The sequence below is a fragment of the Aulonocara sp. 'chitande type north' Nkhata Bay genome, linkage group LG3 (genome assembly GCF_057382095.1).
Source record: "Aulonocara sp. 'chitande type north' Nkhata Bay isolate Kocher_YH1m ecotype deep benthic linkage group LG3, A_spYH_male_GT1.1, whole genome shotgun sequence".
Classification (NCBI taxonomy): domain Eukaryota; kingdom Metazoa; phylum Chordata; class Actinopteri; order Cichliformes; family Cichlidae; genus Aulonocara; species Aulonocara sp. 'chitande type north' Nkhata Bay.
The window spans coordinates 24,834,902-24,850,716 of NC_141346.1; the positions used below are offsets into that span (position 1 = coordinate 24,834,902).

General features: G+C 41.4%; 1 protein-coding gene across 1 annotated transcript in view; it reads right to left on the minus strand.

Moving 5' to 3' along the window:
• Window positions 1–51: 51 nt before the first annotated feature.
• The window catches only part of tec (tec protein tyrosine kinase), a 33,968-nt gene continuing 18,204 nt past the window's right edge, over window positions 52–15,815 (minus strand). The window contains exons 6-18 of the mRNA XM_086274691.1: window positions 15,001–15,053; window positions 14,688–14,887; window positions 14,528–14,593; window positions 11,657–11,711; window positions 9,600–9,679; window positions 9,377–9,510; window positions 3,993–4,067; window positions 3,601–3,772; window positions 2,849–3,065; window positions 2,659–2,723; window positions 2,449–2,567; window positions 2,199–2,356; window positions 52–1,078 (exon numbers count right to left, since the gene is read on the minus strand). Coding sequence (XP_086130817.1) covers window positions 995–1,078; window positions 2,199–2,356; window positions 2,449–2,567; window positions 2,659–2,723; window positions 2,849–3,065; window positions 3,601–3,772; window positions 3,993–4,067; window positions 9,377–9,510; window positions 9,600–9,679; window positions 11,657–11,711; window positions 14,528–14,593; window positions 14,688–14,887; window positions 15,001–15,053 — 1,478 coding nt within the window. The 3' untranslated portion in view covers window positions 52–994. The remainder of the gene's footprint in view (window positions 1,079–2,198; window positions 2,357–2,448; window positions 2,568–2,658; window positions 2,724–2,848; window positions 3,066–3,600; window positions 3,773–3,992; window positions 4,068–9,376; window positions 9,511–9,599; window positions 9,680–11,656; window positions 11,712–14,527; window positions 14,594–14,687; window positions 14,888–15,000; window positions 15,054–15,815) is intronic.

Consider the following 15,815-nt stretch of genomic DNA (forward strand, 5'->3'; position numbering starts at 1 on the left):
ATGTTTGTTATCACAGAATGAAAACTGGCCTTGCAGCATGTTGACATGGTATAACTTTTATTATATTTTTTAGTTGTAAAAGTAACACAATTATTTATTTATTTATTTATTTTCTACAGTACTCTAATATTATGCATTGCATTATACATATTATGTGTGGGAGGTGATGGGGAAGTACACAACATAAAGAGCACACACGGGTAACTCCCTTAACTCTGTGAGGTCTAGGTCATCAGTGACGACCCCAACCTGAGCCCCAACACGAAACACAATCCTATGATTTGAATTTCAAAGACTTGGGAGAGCAGTTTTTATAAAGCAAACGTTCCATATTTTGACTTTAAAAGGTTAGTTTAATGGTGACCCCTCTACTGTTAGGGTCAGGGTTTCATTAGAATCCACTATTTTATTTAGGAAACAATAGAAAAGCTTTTACCAGAACAAATATAATGAGATTCACTATTTGAAAAGTTTGTTTATTTAGCATGGGTCAGAATAAACCCAACATTGACACTAGATGGGTTGCTGTAGACCTGATGGATTTCAGAGCAACACAAATGAGTATAAAGTTAATGGAAACTTGAGCTTGAAAAAAAAAATACTTTCAGTGGCTTTTTCTTGCTGACAGGTCTCTGACCAAACGGCTTCCTGTTCGTGTCTGAGTGGGAGGAAACATGTCAGCAAATAATGCATCGTACATGCAGAGCCTGTTGTTATGTGTCTTCATTGTTGCTGTCAGTTCATCCCTGTGAGTCATCTTGAAATACCACCAACATGTGATGTGAACTTTTGTCTTTAGTACTGCTGGTGCAGGTGTTCATGGCTGTGAGCTGATGTGATTTAGTGAGCGGAGAATGAGTTTAGAACTGGTGCGATTGGTCCTTCCTCCCCATTTAGTTCATCGGTCCATTCCAATCACAATAAAGCACCATTGCATGGCATTTTAGATGTGGCTCCTGAATGGCAGCCATGGAGGGTGTGAGCAGCTGATTGGTCAGTTTGGAGTTGCCTCGTCGTCCTCCAGAGCTTCGGAGATCATTACGCAAAGATTGGCGAATGAGGGACGGTCCTCTGTCCTCTGCAGAGAGAGAGAAAAGACAAAAGATATTTGAATACAGGACTTTTACATGTTTATATCATGTAAGAGGATGGGTTCTCGTATCACGAGACATTTCCAATTATCCATATGAAAAAGCATTTTTAAATGAGTCAATGTTCAGCTTTTGTGCATGTACCAAAAAACTCAATTAAAAAGCATTTGGGAGTTTTTCTTGTTCTAGTCATTCATGTTTGCGTTGTTGTGTATTTTAATAACAATGATTGACACATAATCCCAGGGCAACGAGGCGCTCTCACTTCTCCATTAGTAAACCACTGTTAGAATCAGCTGAGCTAAAGAGGTCAATAGAGGTTAAAAAGCAAAACAAAACAAATTATTGCATTATGATTTTTGTGTTTCATGCAATGTGTTCCAAGGTAAAGTGTTATTGTAATCTAGAACTGCAACTATTCACAGAGTAAGATGATTATAAAAAATTCTAAGCACTAAATCTTTGTTTTGATGCTTCGTTTAGGGCAAGGCTTGGTAGCACGCCATTGTCACCATGGAAACGTGAGTGTTTCACCCACATTCGTGACTAAAAACAGACCTGCAATACAAACGTATTTCAGAGCAATGTGTGAATAAAAAGTTTGACAACATTAAGCCCACACAGCCTCCAGCTTTAAACATTAACACTCATAACACAACAGCAGCGATGATGACACTGCCACAGTTTAACGTGGAGCCGGAGTCTGTTTACACACCGGAAGTGCAAAAAGGCGGAGCCGTTACTCCATCCACCGCCGTTTGTTTTACGAAGAGAAAAATCTGCAGTAAGCTTTCAGATGTTGTATAAAAATATGCAGAAGAACCTTTAACATGGTCTGATATCATGTTTAAATTATACAGCTTGCTGAAGGCTGATGACAGCCATCCTATTTTACATGGAAGTGAACAGCGGTGAGTCTAAAGGGGGGCATACGGTGTACTAGACCATATTAATTTGAATACTTTTGTAACATTTTTCAGATTGAGTAAGTAAAATAATATAAAATCCTATCAATATAAAAATAACAGCTAAAAAATACATTTAAAAAATAAAAAATTATAAGAAACGAGCCTCATATGAAGAATTTACTTCCCATTTTTTACTCACCTCATACCAACACATCTGCATGGTGTCATAGATGGCAGGCTTGGCCATTTTGGGCCTGTACAGGCGATGACCCTGTGTAACTAATGTCACCACCTCATGGTTGGGGCTTTGCTCAAATGGCATCCGACCCTCTGTGAAGACCTCCCACATCAACACACCTGGAGACCCAAACACAGAGAGGCGATTTTTTTTTATGAGCGCTGAGAAAATTTCTGTCTGTTAAACTAAGTGGAAAAATGTTCCAGCTCACCGTATGACCAGACGTCCGACTTGCTGCTATATTTGCAAAAGTTAAAGACTTCAGGAGGTGACCACTTCACAGGAAACTTGGCGCCCGATGAGCTGGTGTACTGATCATCTAACACGTATCTGCATTTAAACCATTTAGTGATATCAGACGCTTTTATTTTCTATCTGCTGACTTGATGCGAGTCATTTATAACTGGAGGGAAACTTGTACCTGGTCATGCCAAAGTCAGACACTTTCACCACTAGAGAGTCGTTTACCAGACAGTTTCTGGCTGCCTTTAGAAAACGAAGAACAACAGAAGAGGATGGAATCAAAACATATGACTAAAAGTACTTAGCAGCTCAATTTACTTAGTGATGGATTTAACAGTTTCCCAACGATAAGCCAAGCTTGAAGTTACCAAGTCTCTGTGGATGAAGCCGTTGGCTTCCAGGTGTGCCATGCCCTCGCAGACATCCAAACAGATACTCAGCAAGCACCCCTGGTTAAAGCTGCCCCGCCGCTGCCTGAGGTAGTTCAACAGGCAGCCCTGCTCCATGAACTCCGTGACAATGTAGATTGGCCGCTGCTGGCTGCACACCCCATACAACTGTACCAGTTTGGGGTGGGACAGTTTCCTGGAGAGGGGAGTTGGTTTTGTTAAATGGAAATGACATTTTCCAAGCAGCAGTTTCAAATATTTATTGGTCAAAGAGGCTCAAATGTGAAGAGTCGGTTACAGATTTCAGTTCCTCCTTTGTCATATTTGATTGCTTCATCATTTCTCTACTTGTTCTGAGACAACCTTCTACTTGACGGAGAATAGATAAGGAAAGCTCCTTTTGGCTGCTCCCTTTTTCGCAAGCGGTCACCACACTAGGTAGCTCCACATGTTTGATGTGGCAGATTTTCACACAGTGAAAGGATGTGTCGTCTCCCAGGACAAAGCTGGAATCTTTCACTTATGAGGTGAATTTGTAAACCACTATAAACTATGGAGGCACATAGATAAGGTGTAGGTGAAATATTGCTGTAGGACTTTTTAAACTCCACCAGGTGGTAGAACAGGTGAAGGACGACTTCATCTGTGCTGTTTTTGAATAGACCTGCAAAAATCCCTCTTTCTCACACCATTTCCTCATCCAGTATGACTTTGGCCTTTTCCTTACTTACATCATAACCTTGGCCTCCTCAATGAAGTCTTCCTCATACATGGCTCCCTCCTTTAACGCCTTGATGGCCACTTTGTGTTGAGCTCTCCACTTGCCGAGCCTCACTACTCCAAACTGACCGCAGCCCAGCTCCTTCATGAAGGTTAGTTCATTGGGGTCAATCTCCCACTTTTCTGAAAGGAAAAAATGTCAAACATTACAAGAGCACACGATAACTCCTACCAAGACATTGTTCGTGATATTTGTCGTTCTTGAGTAAACTCTAGTCTGTACTCAAGCTAGCATCAATCAAGCAATGGTTAATTTTTAATGTTAGTTCAATAAAGAGCAAAAAGGGTAAAAAAGAAAGAGCATTATTTGTTTAAAGATACACAGTTCATCGTAAAGACTCACCATAGCTGAAGCCAGCAGTGGATGGAGCTGATTTGTCTTGTTTTCCAACAGGATATCTCAACCTGGCTACAAGACCTAAGAGAGACATGTAGAGAGATATAAATGTAAACTTTACCAGAGAGCCCTTCATGATAGGCTAAGAGGGGAGCCCAGAAAAGGAAGCTTTCCGTCACATTTATCCACATTCAACATTTTTGAGTCATTATCTAGGTCGGTATAGGTGAGGCTTAAATGATACTTCAAAGCTTTGCCTTTATTCTCAGCTGTCAGAGTTGAACAGTTATCATGATGGCAGCAGTCGACACAAATAAGCACAAATTCATAAGTTCACAAATTGTTCTTTTCAGAAAACTGTGCAAACGAGCTCGAACTTTCTACCGTTTCTCAGATGCACGATTGCATCACTCTATGAACTGAACTTCTTTTGACCTGTGACTAGAAAAAGCAAGCGCGATGGCAGACCTGCCTTGGGGCGACAACAGCAGTTGCCTCAAGGCACTTTATGTTGTAAGGTGAAGACCCTGCAATATCCTACTACTATACATACTACTTTCAGTAGTGAGATAAAACTGCTCAAATTAAGTCTAAGTACTGTGTAATATTAATTTTCTTTAAAACTGAAAATGGTAAGTACAAAGAACCTAAAGAACTTCTTTTTAAACTGTACACAATTTAACCCCTGTTACAGATTTGCAGTTGGGATACAGTACCCTTGACTGGATAAGTGGAAGATGATGAATGGATGGATGGACACAACTTTCAATAAGTTGCAAGAATAATTCTCAATTCCAGCCAAATCTAATGTTGTCAGAAAACAATTTCTTTCTACATTAATACCTTTATACATCATATCATATTATAGTATTTATTGCAAAGTGTTGGGCAAATTACTTTGAAAAAGTAATTAGTTATAGTTAGGAAACCTCTTCCCGCTCCACCACAACCACCCACACATGCAGGGCCTTGGAGTAGGGGTATGTCACCAGGGTGCAGAGGAGGCTACCACCCCCCCCTCTGTCCCCTTCTGGCTGCCTCTGCCTCAATTTTATCTCACAACTTAGACATTCACATTAGTCACACTCTCATTACACATACATATAGGATCTCGGGGGTGGGCACAATACATGGATTCCAAAAGACCATCAGGGTGTAGACCTCACCCCTGGCGTCGTTGCCCACCTCTCAATTTTAAATACACGTAGACATTGAGGGCTAGCAGGAGGGACCATGCGCTTACCTGCTGCTCTCTGGCAGGTAGCTCCATGCCCTCCTGGGTTTTAAATGCACCTTAGAACACACATGCATCAACACTACAATGAGTGGGTGGAGGGAGGTTTGGAGTCTTCTCTCACCCCCGTTCTCTGCGACCTGCTGGAGCAGGGGGGCTAGGACTAGGAGGAGGAGTTGGCCGTCCGACTGCGGTCTGGAGTGTGGGGCCTCCCTGCTGCTGCGGAGTCGGGGCGGTCTGCCTCCCCCCACCGCAGGGAAAAGGGTAACACCACCTGGGTCTGGGTGCAGTTCCCCCCTCCAGGGGCAAGGGTACCTAGACCCGGTTCGTAGAGTACGCTTGGGGAGTGTGATCGTGTGTACAGCGTCTCTTTATGTCTGTCTCCACGTTGGTTGAGTGTGGAGTAAGTGCATATGAGAGCATGAGGGTGGGAATGGATGTTTGTATCTGTGTGTGCCTGTATGTCTGTGTCTATATGTCAGGTTGGGTATCAGACGCCACCTCTCTGGGGACACCTCAGGCCCTCCAAGGTTTGGAGACCTATCTCTCCCTACCACCACTTCCCTGCCAGTGGCGGACTCCCTCAGACATCGGTGCGTTGGTGGTTCTTTGTGTCCGGGGATGGGCGTCCAGGTACACACCGGCTCACTCCTTGGCGGCCGCTTATCGGGGCCTGGAGCCTGGGGCTCGCTCGGGCCACTTCGGAGGTGGGGTGCCCCCGGCCTCTCGGCCTGGGGCTTGGTCACTCAGGCACGGCTGGCTGCCGGCGGAGCTCACGGGCGCGTCACTGCAACTCCCCCTGGCTTCTGCTCCGCGGCTGCTGAGTGAGCCCTCATCTGGGACTCTCCTCAGCTCTTTCTGGGACAGTGGCGCGGCTGCCCCTCTGTTGGTCTTCCATGATCTCTTGTGTTCTGGGGGCCTCTGGATGTCTGGAGTTTTGATCTCCTCCATACCTGCTTCATGCCCTGGAGGACGGGGCTGTGGCCCCCCCACACCCTCTAGCAGATCATTACATGAAGGAACCTTTTAAAAAAACAAGCGCGTCCATGCTCACAGGTGTACACACGGGTGATCACACCCACAAACTACACCCTTTTTGGCTCCTACCTCAAAGCACACTGTGTTCTGTTGATCTTATGTGCTGCACAATAATGTTTAATATTTAGTATTTACTGTCATATTCCCATATATCATTGTGATGCTGTTTATTCTATTACTCTTGTTCTCTTCTGCTTGTTTTCTTTTTTCTTTCTCAGCAGGTGATCCAGGTGATCGATATATGCATTTTTTTCTTTTTTTTTTCTGCCCGTTCTGTTGGTTTTTGTCTTTTGCCCTTCTCCCCCGTCCCTCTTCTCAGCTGTTTCTCTTTCCCTCTTTCTTTCTCCCCTTCTTTCCCCCAGTCAAGTCTGTCCCGTATTCAGCAAGTGAAAATAAAATAAACAATAAAAGGTGAATCAAATGGACCATTACGGCAAGGCTGGGATGGTCAGTTTGGTAAAGTAAATCTGTTGGGCATCTTTCTTTGCCTTTAGACAATAATTCTGATGGCAAAAGAGCCAAACGAGACAGGCAAAAAAAAAAAAAAAAGGAGAAAAAAAAGTTATAGTTAGTAGTTACTTCTTCAAAATGTAACTGAGTCCCAATTTTATAAAAGTAACTGATTACTAAGAAAAGTAACTATTGTGATACTTAAAAAAAAAAAGTTTAACCAGGTCCAGGGTACAATTGGCCGTTTTCGACTACGTTTTACTTCTACATTTTACCTTTAAAAAATATTTACCTTTCCTTCTTTAGTATCATTCTTTTCAGCACAACCTCACATGTCTGAATTTATAATTATTTTTTCATTTTGACATATTGTATTAACACAATTGATCTGAAATCAGACTAAAGGCTTAAAATCTGAGTAGAAAAAAGTGATATTTTACACTGTAAAAAACACAAACATGTTTACTGAATGATTTTTATAACTTGAAATGCAAATATAAACTGTAAATTTTAAAAACGAAGGTTTTGCAAACAACAAAGGTTATATGCAGCTATTTACCTAAAAATGCAACCAAAGCTTTTTTTAAATTAAAAAAAGCTTTGGTTTAACACTTCAGTATTTACAAAACAATCATGTGTTCTGCATCAAATAAGATGGCACTCAAATTATTTGTGCAAGTCCAAAACATCATTTCTATCCACTGTAAGATAAAGAAGAACATCACAAGTCTTTCTCAGCAGGTGATCCAGGTGATTGATATATGCATTTTTTTTCCTCTGCCCGTTCTGTTGGTTTTTGTCTTTTGCCCTTCTCCCCCGTCCCTCTTCTCAGCTGTTTCTCTTTCCCTCTTTCTTTCTCCCCTTCTTTCCCCCAGTCAAGTCTGTCCCGTATTCAGTAAGTGAAAATAAAATAAACAATAAAAGGTGAATCAAATGGACCATTACGGCAAGGCTGGGATGGTCAGTTTGGTAAAGTAAATCCGTTGGGCATCTTTCTTTGCCTTTAGACAACAATTCTGATGGCAAAAGAGCCAAACGGGACAGGCCAAAAAAAAAAAAAAAAAAAAACAAAAAAAAAAAACATCACAAGTCTGATACCTGTAGGCCTGACAGCAGGAGGTGTATCCCTCCTCCTGTTTTCCACCTGGAGACAGCATTTACACTGCAATCTGTCTTTGGTGGCTGTTTTGGCAGCAACTGTGATATTCAGCAGTTGCACTATTGTTCTGACACACAAAACAAAACTATCGATTACACTACACAACACAACAAACTAACTTTAGACTCCAAACACGCTAAAAGTCACATATCTCTCACGTCTCAAAACTCTTTCTCTCTTTCTCTCACTCTCGTCGCTGTCACTCTTTACAAAGTTTTAGAGTTTCTTCCTGCAGTAAACATAACGATAGTATTCAGGAAAAACATTGTAAGTTCACTAAATTAGCTTGAAAAGCATTGACTACATGAAAATAGCCATTTGGACAAGGCTCATCTAAGCCATCAGCAGATGTTGCACTGAAAAAGTGCAAAGTATAATCAGCTGATTTACAGCGATTACAACAGAGAAAACCCCAACAATGTTTTCCCTGCTGAGGTTTTGTTCTCCTGAGTTTGACACGAAGACCCTCAATCACATTGTCCATGAACTCACTGGTGCAAAGAGTGGGCAGCGAGTACCTGTCAAAGAAAAAAATGTCAACCTGCTGCTGACCAAACAGGAAGAAGACGCCCTCTGGAACACTTCAAAGAGACCCTGAACCAGTGCATTCTCTCTCCCCTACTCTTCCTTCTCAACATCAACTTTGTTTTGCGGACTGCCATGGCCATGGATGGCTTTGGGATACCTTGGCATCCACCAACACGTCTGAAGGACCTCGGCTTCATGGATGACATCGCTGATGGCTGACATCCAGAAGAACATGAAAACCATGACATCAAACTTGGAGCAAGAGCCAAAGTGGGCTTGTGGATCAGTGGGAACAAGACCAAGGCCATGAGGATTGGTTACATGACAACACAGGACCCCTTTATGTAGCACTGCAACCGCTGGAGGAGGTGAATCAATTCACCTACCTGGGCAGCATCCTTGCAAGCAACAGAGATGCTGACCATGAATGATGTTGTGTGTCGGAGAGCAACCATCGGACTGCAACACGTCCCCTCCATGGCATTGTGACTTAGCGGACAGTGCACTTTGGAGGTCACATTCTATGTCAATTCCCGCAAAGACTGCCCAAGATTGCCATCACGTGGAACCCTCCCCATGGAAGACGCAAACCAGGCCACGCCCATACAAAAAGGTGGAGGACTTTCATTGATGATTTACGTGCCTTAGACATTGCATGGGATGAGGCCAGCCGCAGCTGATCGAGTACGCTGGCGGGGATTTTCCACCCAATGCGGACAGGGCGACCAAAGTAAGTCTCCTGAGTTTTGAAAAGCAGGGATCAAAATAAATAATCAGCTGATATGCATAAAATATCATTTATATTTTTACCAGAACAGTACTTCGTCCCATCTCTGTAACACAGGGTTAGTGTTAGGGGGTGGGTCTGGGGCACGTCACTGTCACCATTGATGTTTTAGGCCTCAGAGGGTCAGAAAAGCACCGTAATGCATTTAGCTTAAGTCACTGTTTAATAGTCTACACAAATTGTGTGTTGGTTACCTGCTGCATTATGTTTGTGGTATTCGATCAGGTCTGGGATGGAGCTGAAGAGATGTTTCTCAGCCAGGTAGAAGTGTTTTGGTAGGGTTTGTGTCTCCTTGATGTGGTAATGTTTAATAGCTGCACCTCCATCCCTACAAATACAACATAACCACAGTGTAAATCAAGTTGTACCAGCTTTTATTACATAAAACTTATAACTACCACACATGTGCAGAATTACCCTGAAGACTTGGTGTAGAGCGAAACAGTGTAGGTTCCTGGGGTGCTGGAGTTTCTAATAATGAAGGCTCCTTCTTTATCCTGGAGGGCATGGCACAGAGACAAAGGCTGAAAACTAAATAAGATTTTTGTTTAACCTCTCAACATACACTAGGGCACCAACAGACTAGATTTTGGGCTAGGGTTGTTTCAGCCACAAAATAAAGTTTTGACCTTGCAGTTTTTCCTCTTTCAGGATTTTCCATTTGAGCCTTCCAAACAGGCAAAAACTAACTAACCCCAGATGGCTCGGCTACATAGGGCTTGTTAAAAGATAAAAAAAAAACACTCCATTCAACCTTAGTTTGATATAATTCATTTTAGCTCAGCCCCTTATAAGCCAACCTTCTACTGATTTGTATATAGAAGAGCTGAGCAGGTGGGTTTCTGTTCAGCTGTTCACAGTAGGTTTTATGTATTTCTTGTCTGCATGTTTCATGCTGTCAAGCCTGTGTTGTCATTTCTACATCTCTGTTTCCCCTTTTGAAGAGTCAAGTGTCTTCACGTTCTATGCGTTTTGTTTTACTTCCCCTGTGGTGTCTCTGGCTGTGTCCCAATCCAGCGACCGCACGCTCCGTAGTGCGCATTTGGAGACCGATTACGCCACAGCGACACGATGACGGCTGTCCCAATTCGAAGTGTTCTCCAATTTGAGGGGTGAGTCCGGTGTAGACTTTGTGGTCCCATATATCCCACAATTCATAGCGCGGTGGTGGGTGTGGATATTTTCTTTGGAAAAAAACGGCAGATGGCTGAAATGGGGTTAGTTTTGCGAGATCTCGCAAAAGTTTTGCGAGATCCCGAGTTAGTTTTGCGAGATCTCGCAAAAGTCCGTCTTAATTTTTTTTTCTCCCATGTCCCCTGCGGGGCTCCGTATGAATGTTTAATAAAGAAGAACATTAAAACATTACTGTTGGCCACATGTCGGCAAAGTTATGTGACATTAGTGATGTTTGTACTTGCAGCGTTAACTTGGTTTTAAAGCCTTTACGTTTTATATTCAGTCAGTCATATACCCACAAACACAACAAACTGAAAGTCAGTGATGCTGCTCGGTTTGCAGTCCTGAATATCACGGCACAAGCAGGATTCACTGCACGGTTAATGTTAGCTATGTTATATTGCTGCCTCTGTTCGGTGGTGTGTTCATATACCTCTTGTCATAGTTATCATTGCTGTCATAGTTGATTCATAGTTCCTCAGCCTCTTCACAATTTGTCAGAGTTATTTAGTTTTCCCAGTTTAGGTTTAGTTTAGTTTCGCCCAAGTTTAATCTCGGCTTGTTTTTCTGTTTATTGTGTATCAGCCCCAATAAAGGCTCGCTTTTTGTTTAACTTCAGTTCAGTTCTCCCGTGTCTGCTTTTGGGTCCGTTCATTAAACACACCAGCTGCTCAGCTGTGAAAGTGTGCCTGTAATTACCATATTAGAGATATCCCTTCTTTCTGACATCATAGAAAGCAAAGAGCAAACATGCCTGAAACTTTGCAGACTAAACTTTGTAGTTTCACCAGTAAAACAGTTACCAGAACATGTCACTGACAAACCATCTATGATTAGGCCTTATATTTGATTAACATCCACCTCTTTTACAATAAAATGCTAACCTGTGTGGAACTCTTAAATGTAAATACTTTGAAAAGAAAAACTGAAAGGCCAAAATGCATGAGACTAGACTGAAATCTAACATTTTCTAGTTTGTGGACACCATATAGCTAAGTAGAACCCATTTTAACATTAAACAGTTTGCCTGGCAGCTATTAAGAGGTTGACGGATTCCACAAGTTTAAAATTCAAGACTTTTCTAATCCACACAACAGTAATTTCTGTTATCTCAGTCACCTTAGTCAAAGAATCCAGAAAACTGGAAGGGCTGAAAATATCTAAATTTGTGTTTTCTTAAGAACAGATTTCGTTCAGCAACATGCTATCACTAATATCACCGTCTCTAAATCATAGAAGTACGTATAAACAGGGAGGGAATAAAGACAAAGAACCAAAGGAAGGAAAGAGAGCCTAACCTCCTTCCTCAGCAGCTCCTCAGCTTTATTCCTGTTGACATTTTTATTGTACCAGCTGGAACAAACAAAGAAAACACAACATGAGACTCTAGTGCTCTGCCTGCTTTGTGAAGCACTATCAGCTGGCTGAATCCAAACATCAAGAGTGAAATAAGCGTTTACTGGAAGATAGCATGACTCACAGTGAACTTTACGATTCAACTGCAAATACATTTACTTCAAGAGTACAACATCAGCCTCCAAATGATCGAAATATCTCTTCTACAGTTTTTGATCAACTTACAGTGGCAAAACCTAGATTTGCTATTTCACCAATGACATTGTGATGGTGTCTCAGGAAAGCTGAAAGTCAACCATGAGAGTTTCAATTTTGGTTTAGTTTCACTTCATTTATAGTGTTTTTAGCATTTTTCGTTAATAAATGTTCAAGATTCGTTTAATTTTAATTAACCCTGGGACCTACCATAGACCTAACTTACCATAGAACCAAGTTCACCAGAGCTTATCTTTACATTTTTACATGCTGTAGTAGGGCTGTTCAATTAATCGAATTTTAATCACGATTACGATCTGGGCTTTCAACGATCATTAAAAATGACTGAGCCGATTATTAGCCCCTCCCTCATTTATCCGCGACACCTTAAAGGCCGGTCCGTGAAAATATTGTCGGGCATAAACCGGTCCGTGGTGCAAAAAAGGTTGGAGACCGCTGATTAAGAGGACCCGAGGGAAGCTCGGAAAGCTAAGCAGAAGTTATTTGGAGAGGAGAGTGACTGCCGTTGGTTGAAAAGAGAGGTAAAAAAAAAAAAAAACTTCAGTGGTGTTGCACACTATTTTATATTATTTTTTAAAGTCATTGTTAACCCTTTAAAGCCGTCAGAGCAGCACGCTCCGTTTTGTGTAACTATTTTTAAATCCCTGTAGAACCTGGACCATGTAAGCTAGCGCAATAATTTGTTTTGCATATGAAACCAGAGGAGTTGTACTTACATCTCATACCATCAGCTTGTCCTCGGTCACGGTTTCCTTCCACATAAAGCTTTGCAAAAATTGCATAAAAAGTGCTTGCAGGAACAAAAACATAATATTCCAGAAACACGCTTTGCCGTTCCTATCAGCTGTTCGTAACACTTCCCACAGTGAAACAGGCGTCAGCGCGAACTATCACATGTCCATTTCCTGGCCGAAACCGGAAGTGACGTCATTTTCGCGGAAATGTAGTTTTTTTTACTTGTAGGCCTTAAAGGCCTATACTGGTCATGTTTGACTTTTCTGAATAGTTTCTGGGATGCTTAGAACTCGAATTGCACTGCTGGAAATAGTTTATTTTGATGCACCTGCTGTTTTCTTTGAAAATTTGCATCATAGGATTGTTTTTTTTGTTTTTCCTGCAGTATATAAAAATTGGTGTATCTCCAAAATAAAACTATGAACACACTCAAAATAAGTTTCCTGTTGTTGTAAACTATTTTTTGCAACTTTTTTGTATTTAAAGTTTTGAGGGATAAACCTCTTAAATTTCTCCAAGTAGAAATATATGTAAAAAAACAAACAAAAACGATTTTCAATTTTTTTTTTGTAGTTTATTGCACTTTTTTGCAATTAATGTAGTTACTATGGACTTAATTCATACATATTATTAAAATATGGGCTATAACAGTTGTATAGCAACTTGAAATGCTCCCATAAATGGCACTACAACATGTAAAAAAATAATATAAGCTCTGGCGGACTTGGTTCTATAGTAGGTCTTAAAGGGTTAAATAAATATCGTCAAATAATCGAGATCTCAATTTCAGTGAAAATAATCGTGATTATCATTTTTGCCATAATCGAGCAGCCCTATGCTGTAGTGCCATTTTTGGGAGCATTTCAAGTTGCTATACATCAATACAACCATTGTAGCCAAAATTTTAATAATGTGTATGCATTAAGTGCATAGTAATTACATAAATTGCAAAAAATTGCAAAAAACTGCAAAACAATTGAAAATTGTTTTTGTTTTTCTGTTTTTTATACATATATTTCTAGTTAGAGAAATTTAAGAGGTTTATCCCTCAAAACTGTAAATACAAAAAAGTTGCACAAAATTGTTTCAAACAACAGGAAATTTATTTTGAGTGTCTTTATAATTTTATTTTTGAGATACACCAATTTGTATATACTGCAGGAAAAACGAAAATAAATATTATGATGCAAATTTGCAAAAAAAACCCCAAAAAACCCAGCATGTGCATCAAAATAAACTATTTCCAGCAGTGCAATATGAGTTCTAAGCATCCCAGAAACGACACAGAAAAGCATAAAGTCTAACATGAATTTGAAAAACACCAGTATAGGCTTATAAGGCCCTGAAGGTAAAAAATTTAAAAACTGTTACGCAAAACGGAGCGTGCTGCTCCGTTCGGCTTTAAAGGGTTAATTTTGTAGATCAAATTGTAAGATTTAAGAAGTTGTCTATAGGACAATAATACAACACAATGCAAGTGTGTGACCTCTACTCATACAGATGCTGGTTTTATCATAAAGGTCTAACTATTAAATATATAACTATCACAGCTTTGATCAGAAATCTACACTTTAACTTTGGAAACCTGTATAACCTGTAAGATGTAATTAAGTAAACACAGTTAACTTAAGCAAATAACCACATATCAAACTCAATTCAAATGTGGCGTTGCCCAAGACTACTTTTCCCAACATGTGTTTAACTGCTTGGTGGTTGGCCATGCTTTCAGTCCATAGAAAGTGTGCTTGTGTAGACTCAGTAAATGCCAAATTTCAAAAACCCTGTATTAACAAGGTCCAGACATTAGGATTCAGCCAGCCATTAAACTCAAACTGTAACTGGGAAATGATTAACACACTCACACATATTGGACCAAGTTTCCGGATTTTTTCTCAGTTACATAGTTACTTGGAATGTATCCTTCCTCACTGTGAAAAAACACAAACAAACTACCACATCACCACAACACACAAAGACATGAGAAACTAGGTGGTAAAACACAGAAATACAGCGTGAACTCACTTATACTTGTTGCGTGCCCTGTACCAGTTGACGTCACACTTATCCACGATGACATACTCTTCCCCTTTCACCAGACTCAGATCATGAGGCTCCATGCCGGGGAAGTCATACATAGCCACGACCACCACCTCTTCCTCAGCCTCCTCATCGTCTTCCTCATCATCTTCGGGGGTCGGGGGGGCAGGAGGAGGAGTCCGACGCTGAGGAGGAGTAGGAGTGACTACAGGCTTGCAGCTCCTGGCTTATACTGATATATTGGTAGTACGTGTGTGTACGTGTGTGCGTGTGCACGTGTGTGTGTACGTGTGGTTACCCTCTCTTTTTTACACTTCGCTCCAGGAATCGGGGGTAGAGGTTTTCTGGAAACTAAAAAAAAAAAAAAAAAAGGAACAGAAACAGAATCAGAATGGGTTTATTGCCAGATGTTGAGGTTTACAACATTAGGAAATTGCTGCGGTGCTTCAGTGCAGACAATAAGAATTAAAGTGCTATGTAGAAAGAAAGATATGTGCATGAGATATACATGAGATATATACATGAGAATAAGAATTATGAGTGCTACGTAGAAAGATATATACATGAGTGCAGGTGGTGATCAGTGCCAAACATGAAATGATGCAGTGACACAGCGTAGGGTCATGTGTTAGTGGCGGGGACAGTCATGTGGTTATTGTTCATGTGTCCAACAGCAGAGGGGAAGAAACTGTTCTTGTGGCGAGAGGTTCTGGTGCGAATGGACCGGAGCCTCCTGCCCGAGGGGAGCAGGTCAAACAGACTGTGTCCAGGGTGAGAAGGGTCAGCTGAGATCCGGGCTGCACGCCGCAGTGTCCTGGAGGTGTACAGGTCCTGCAGAGATGGGAGTCTGCAGCCAATCACCTTCTCAGCAGAGCGCACAACACGCTGCAGTCTCTGTTTGTCCCTGATAGTGGCTCCAGCGTACCACACGGTGATGGAGGAGGTGAGGATGGACTCGATGATTGCAGTGTAGAATTGCATCATCGTCCGTGTTGGCAGGTTGAATTTCTTCAGCTGCCTCAGGAAGTACATCCTCTGCTGGGCTTTCTTAATGACGGAGGTGATGGTGGGCTCCCACTTCAGGTCCTGGGTGATGGTGGTACCCAGGAAGCG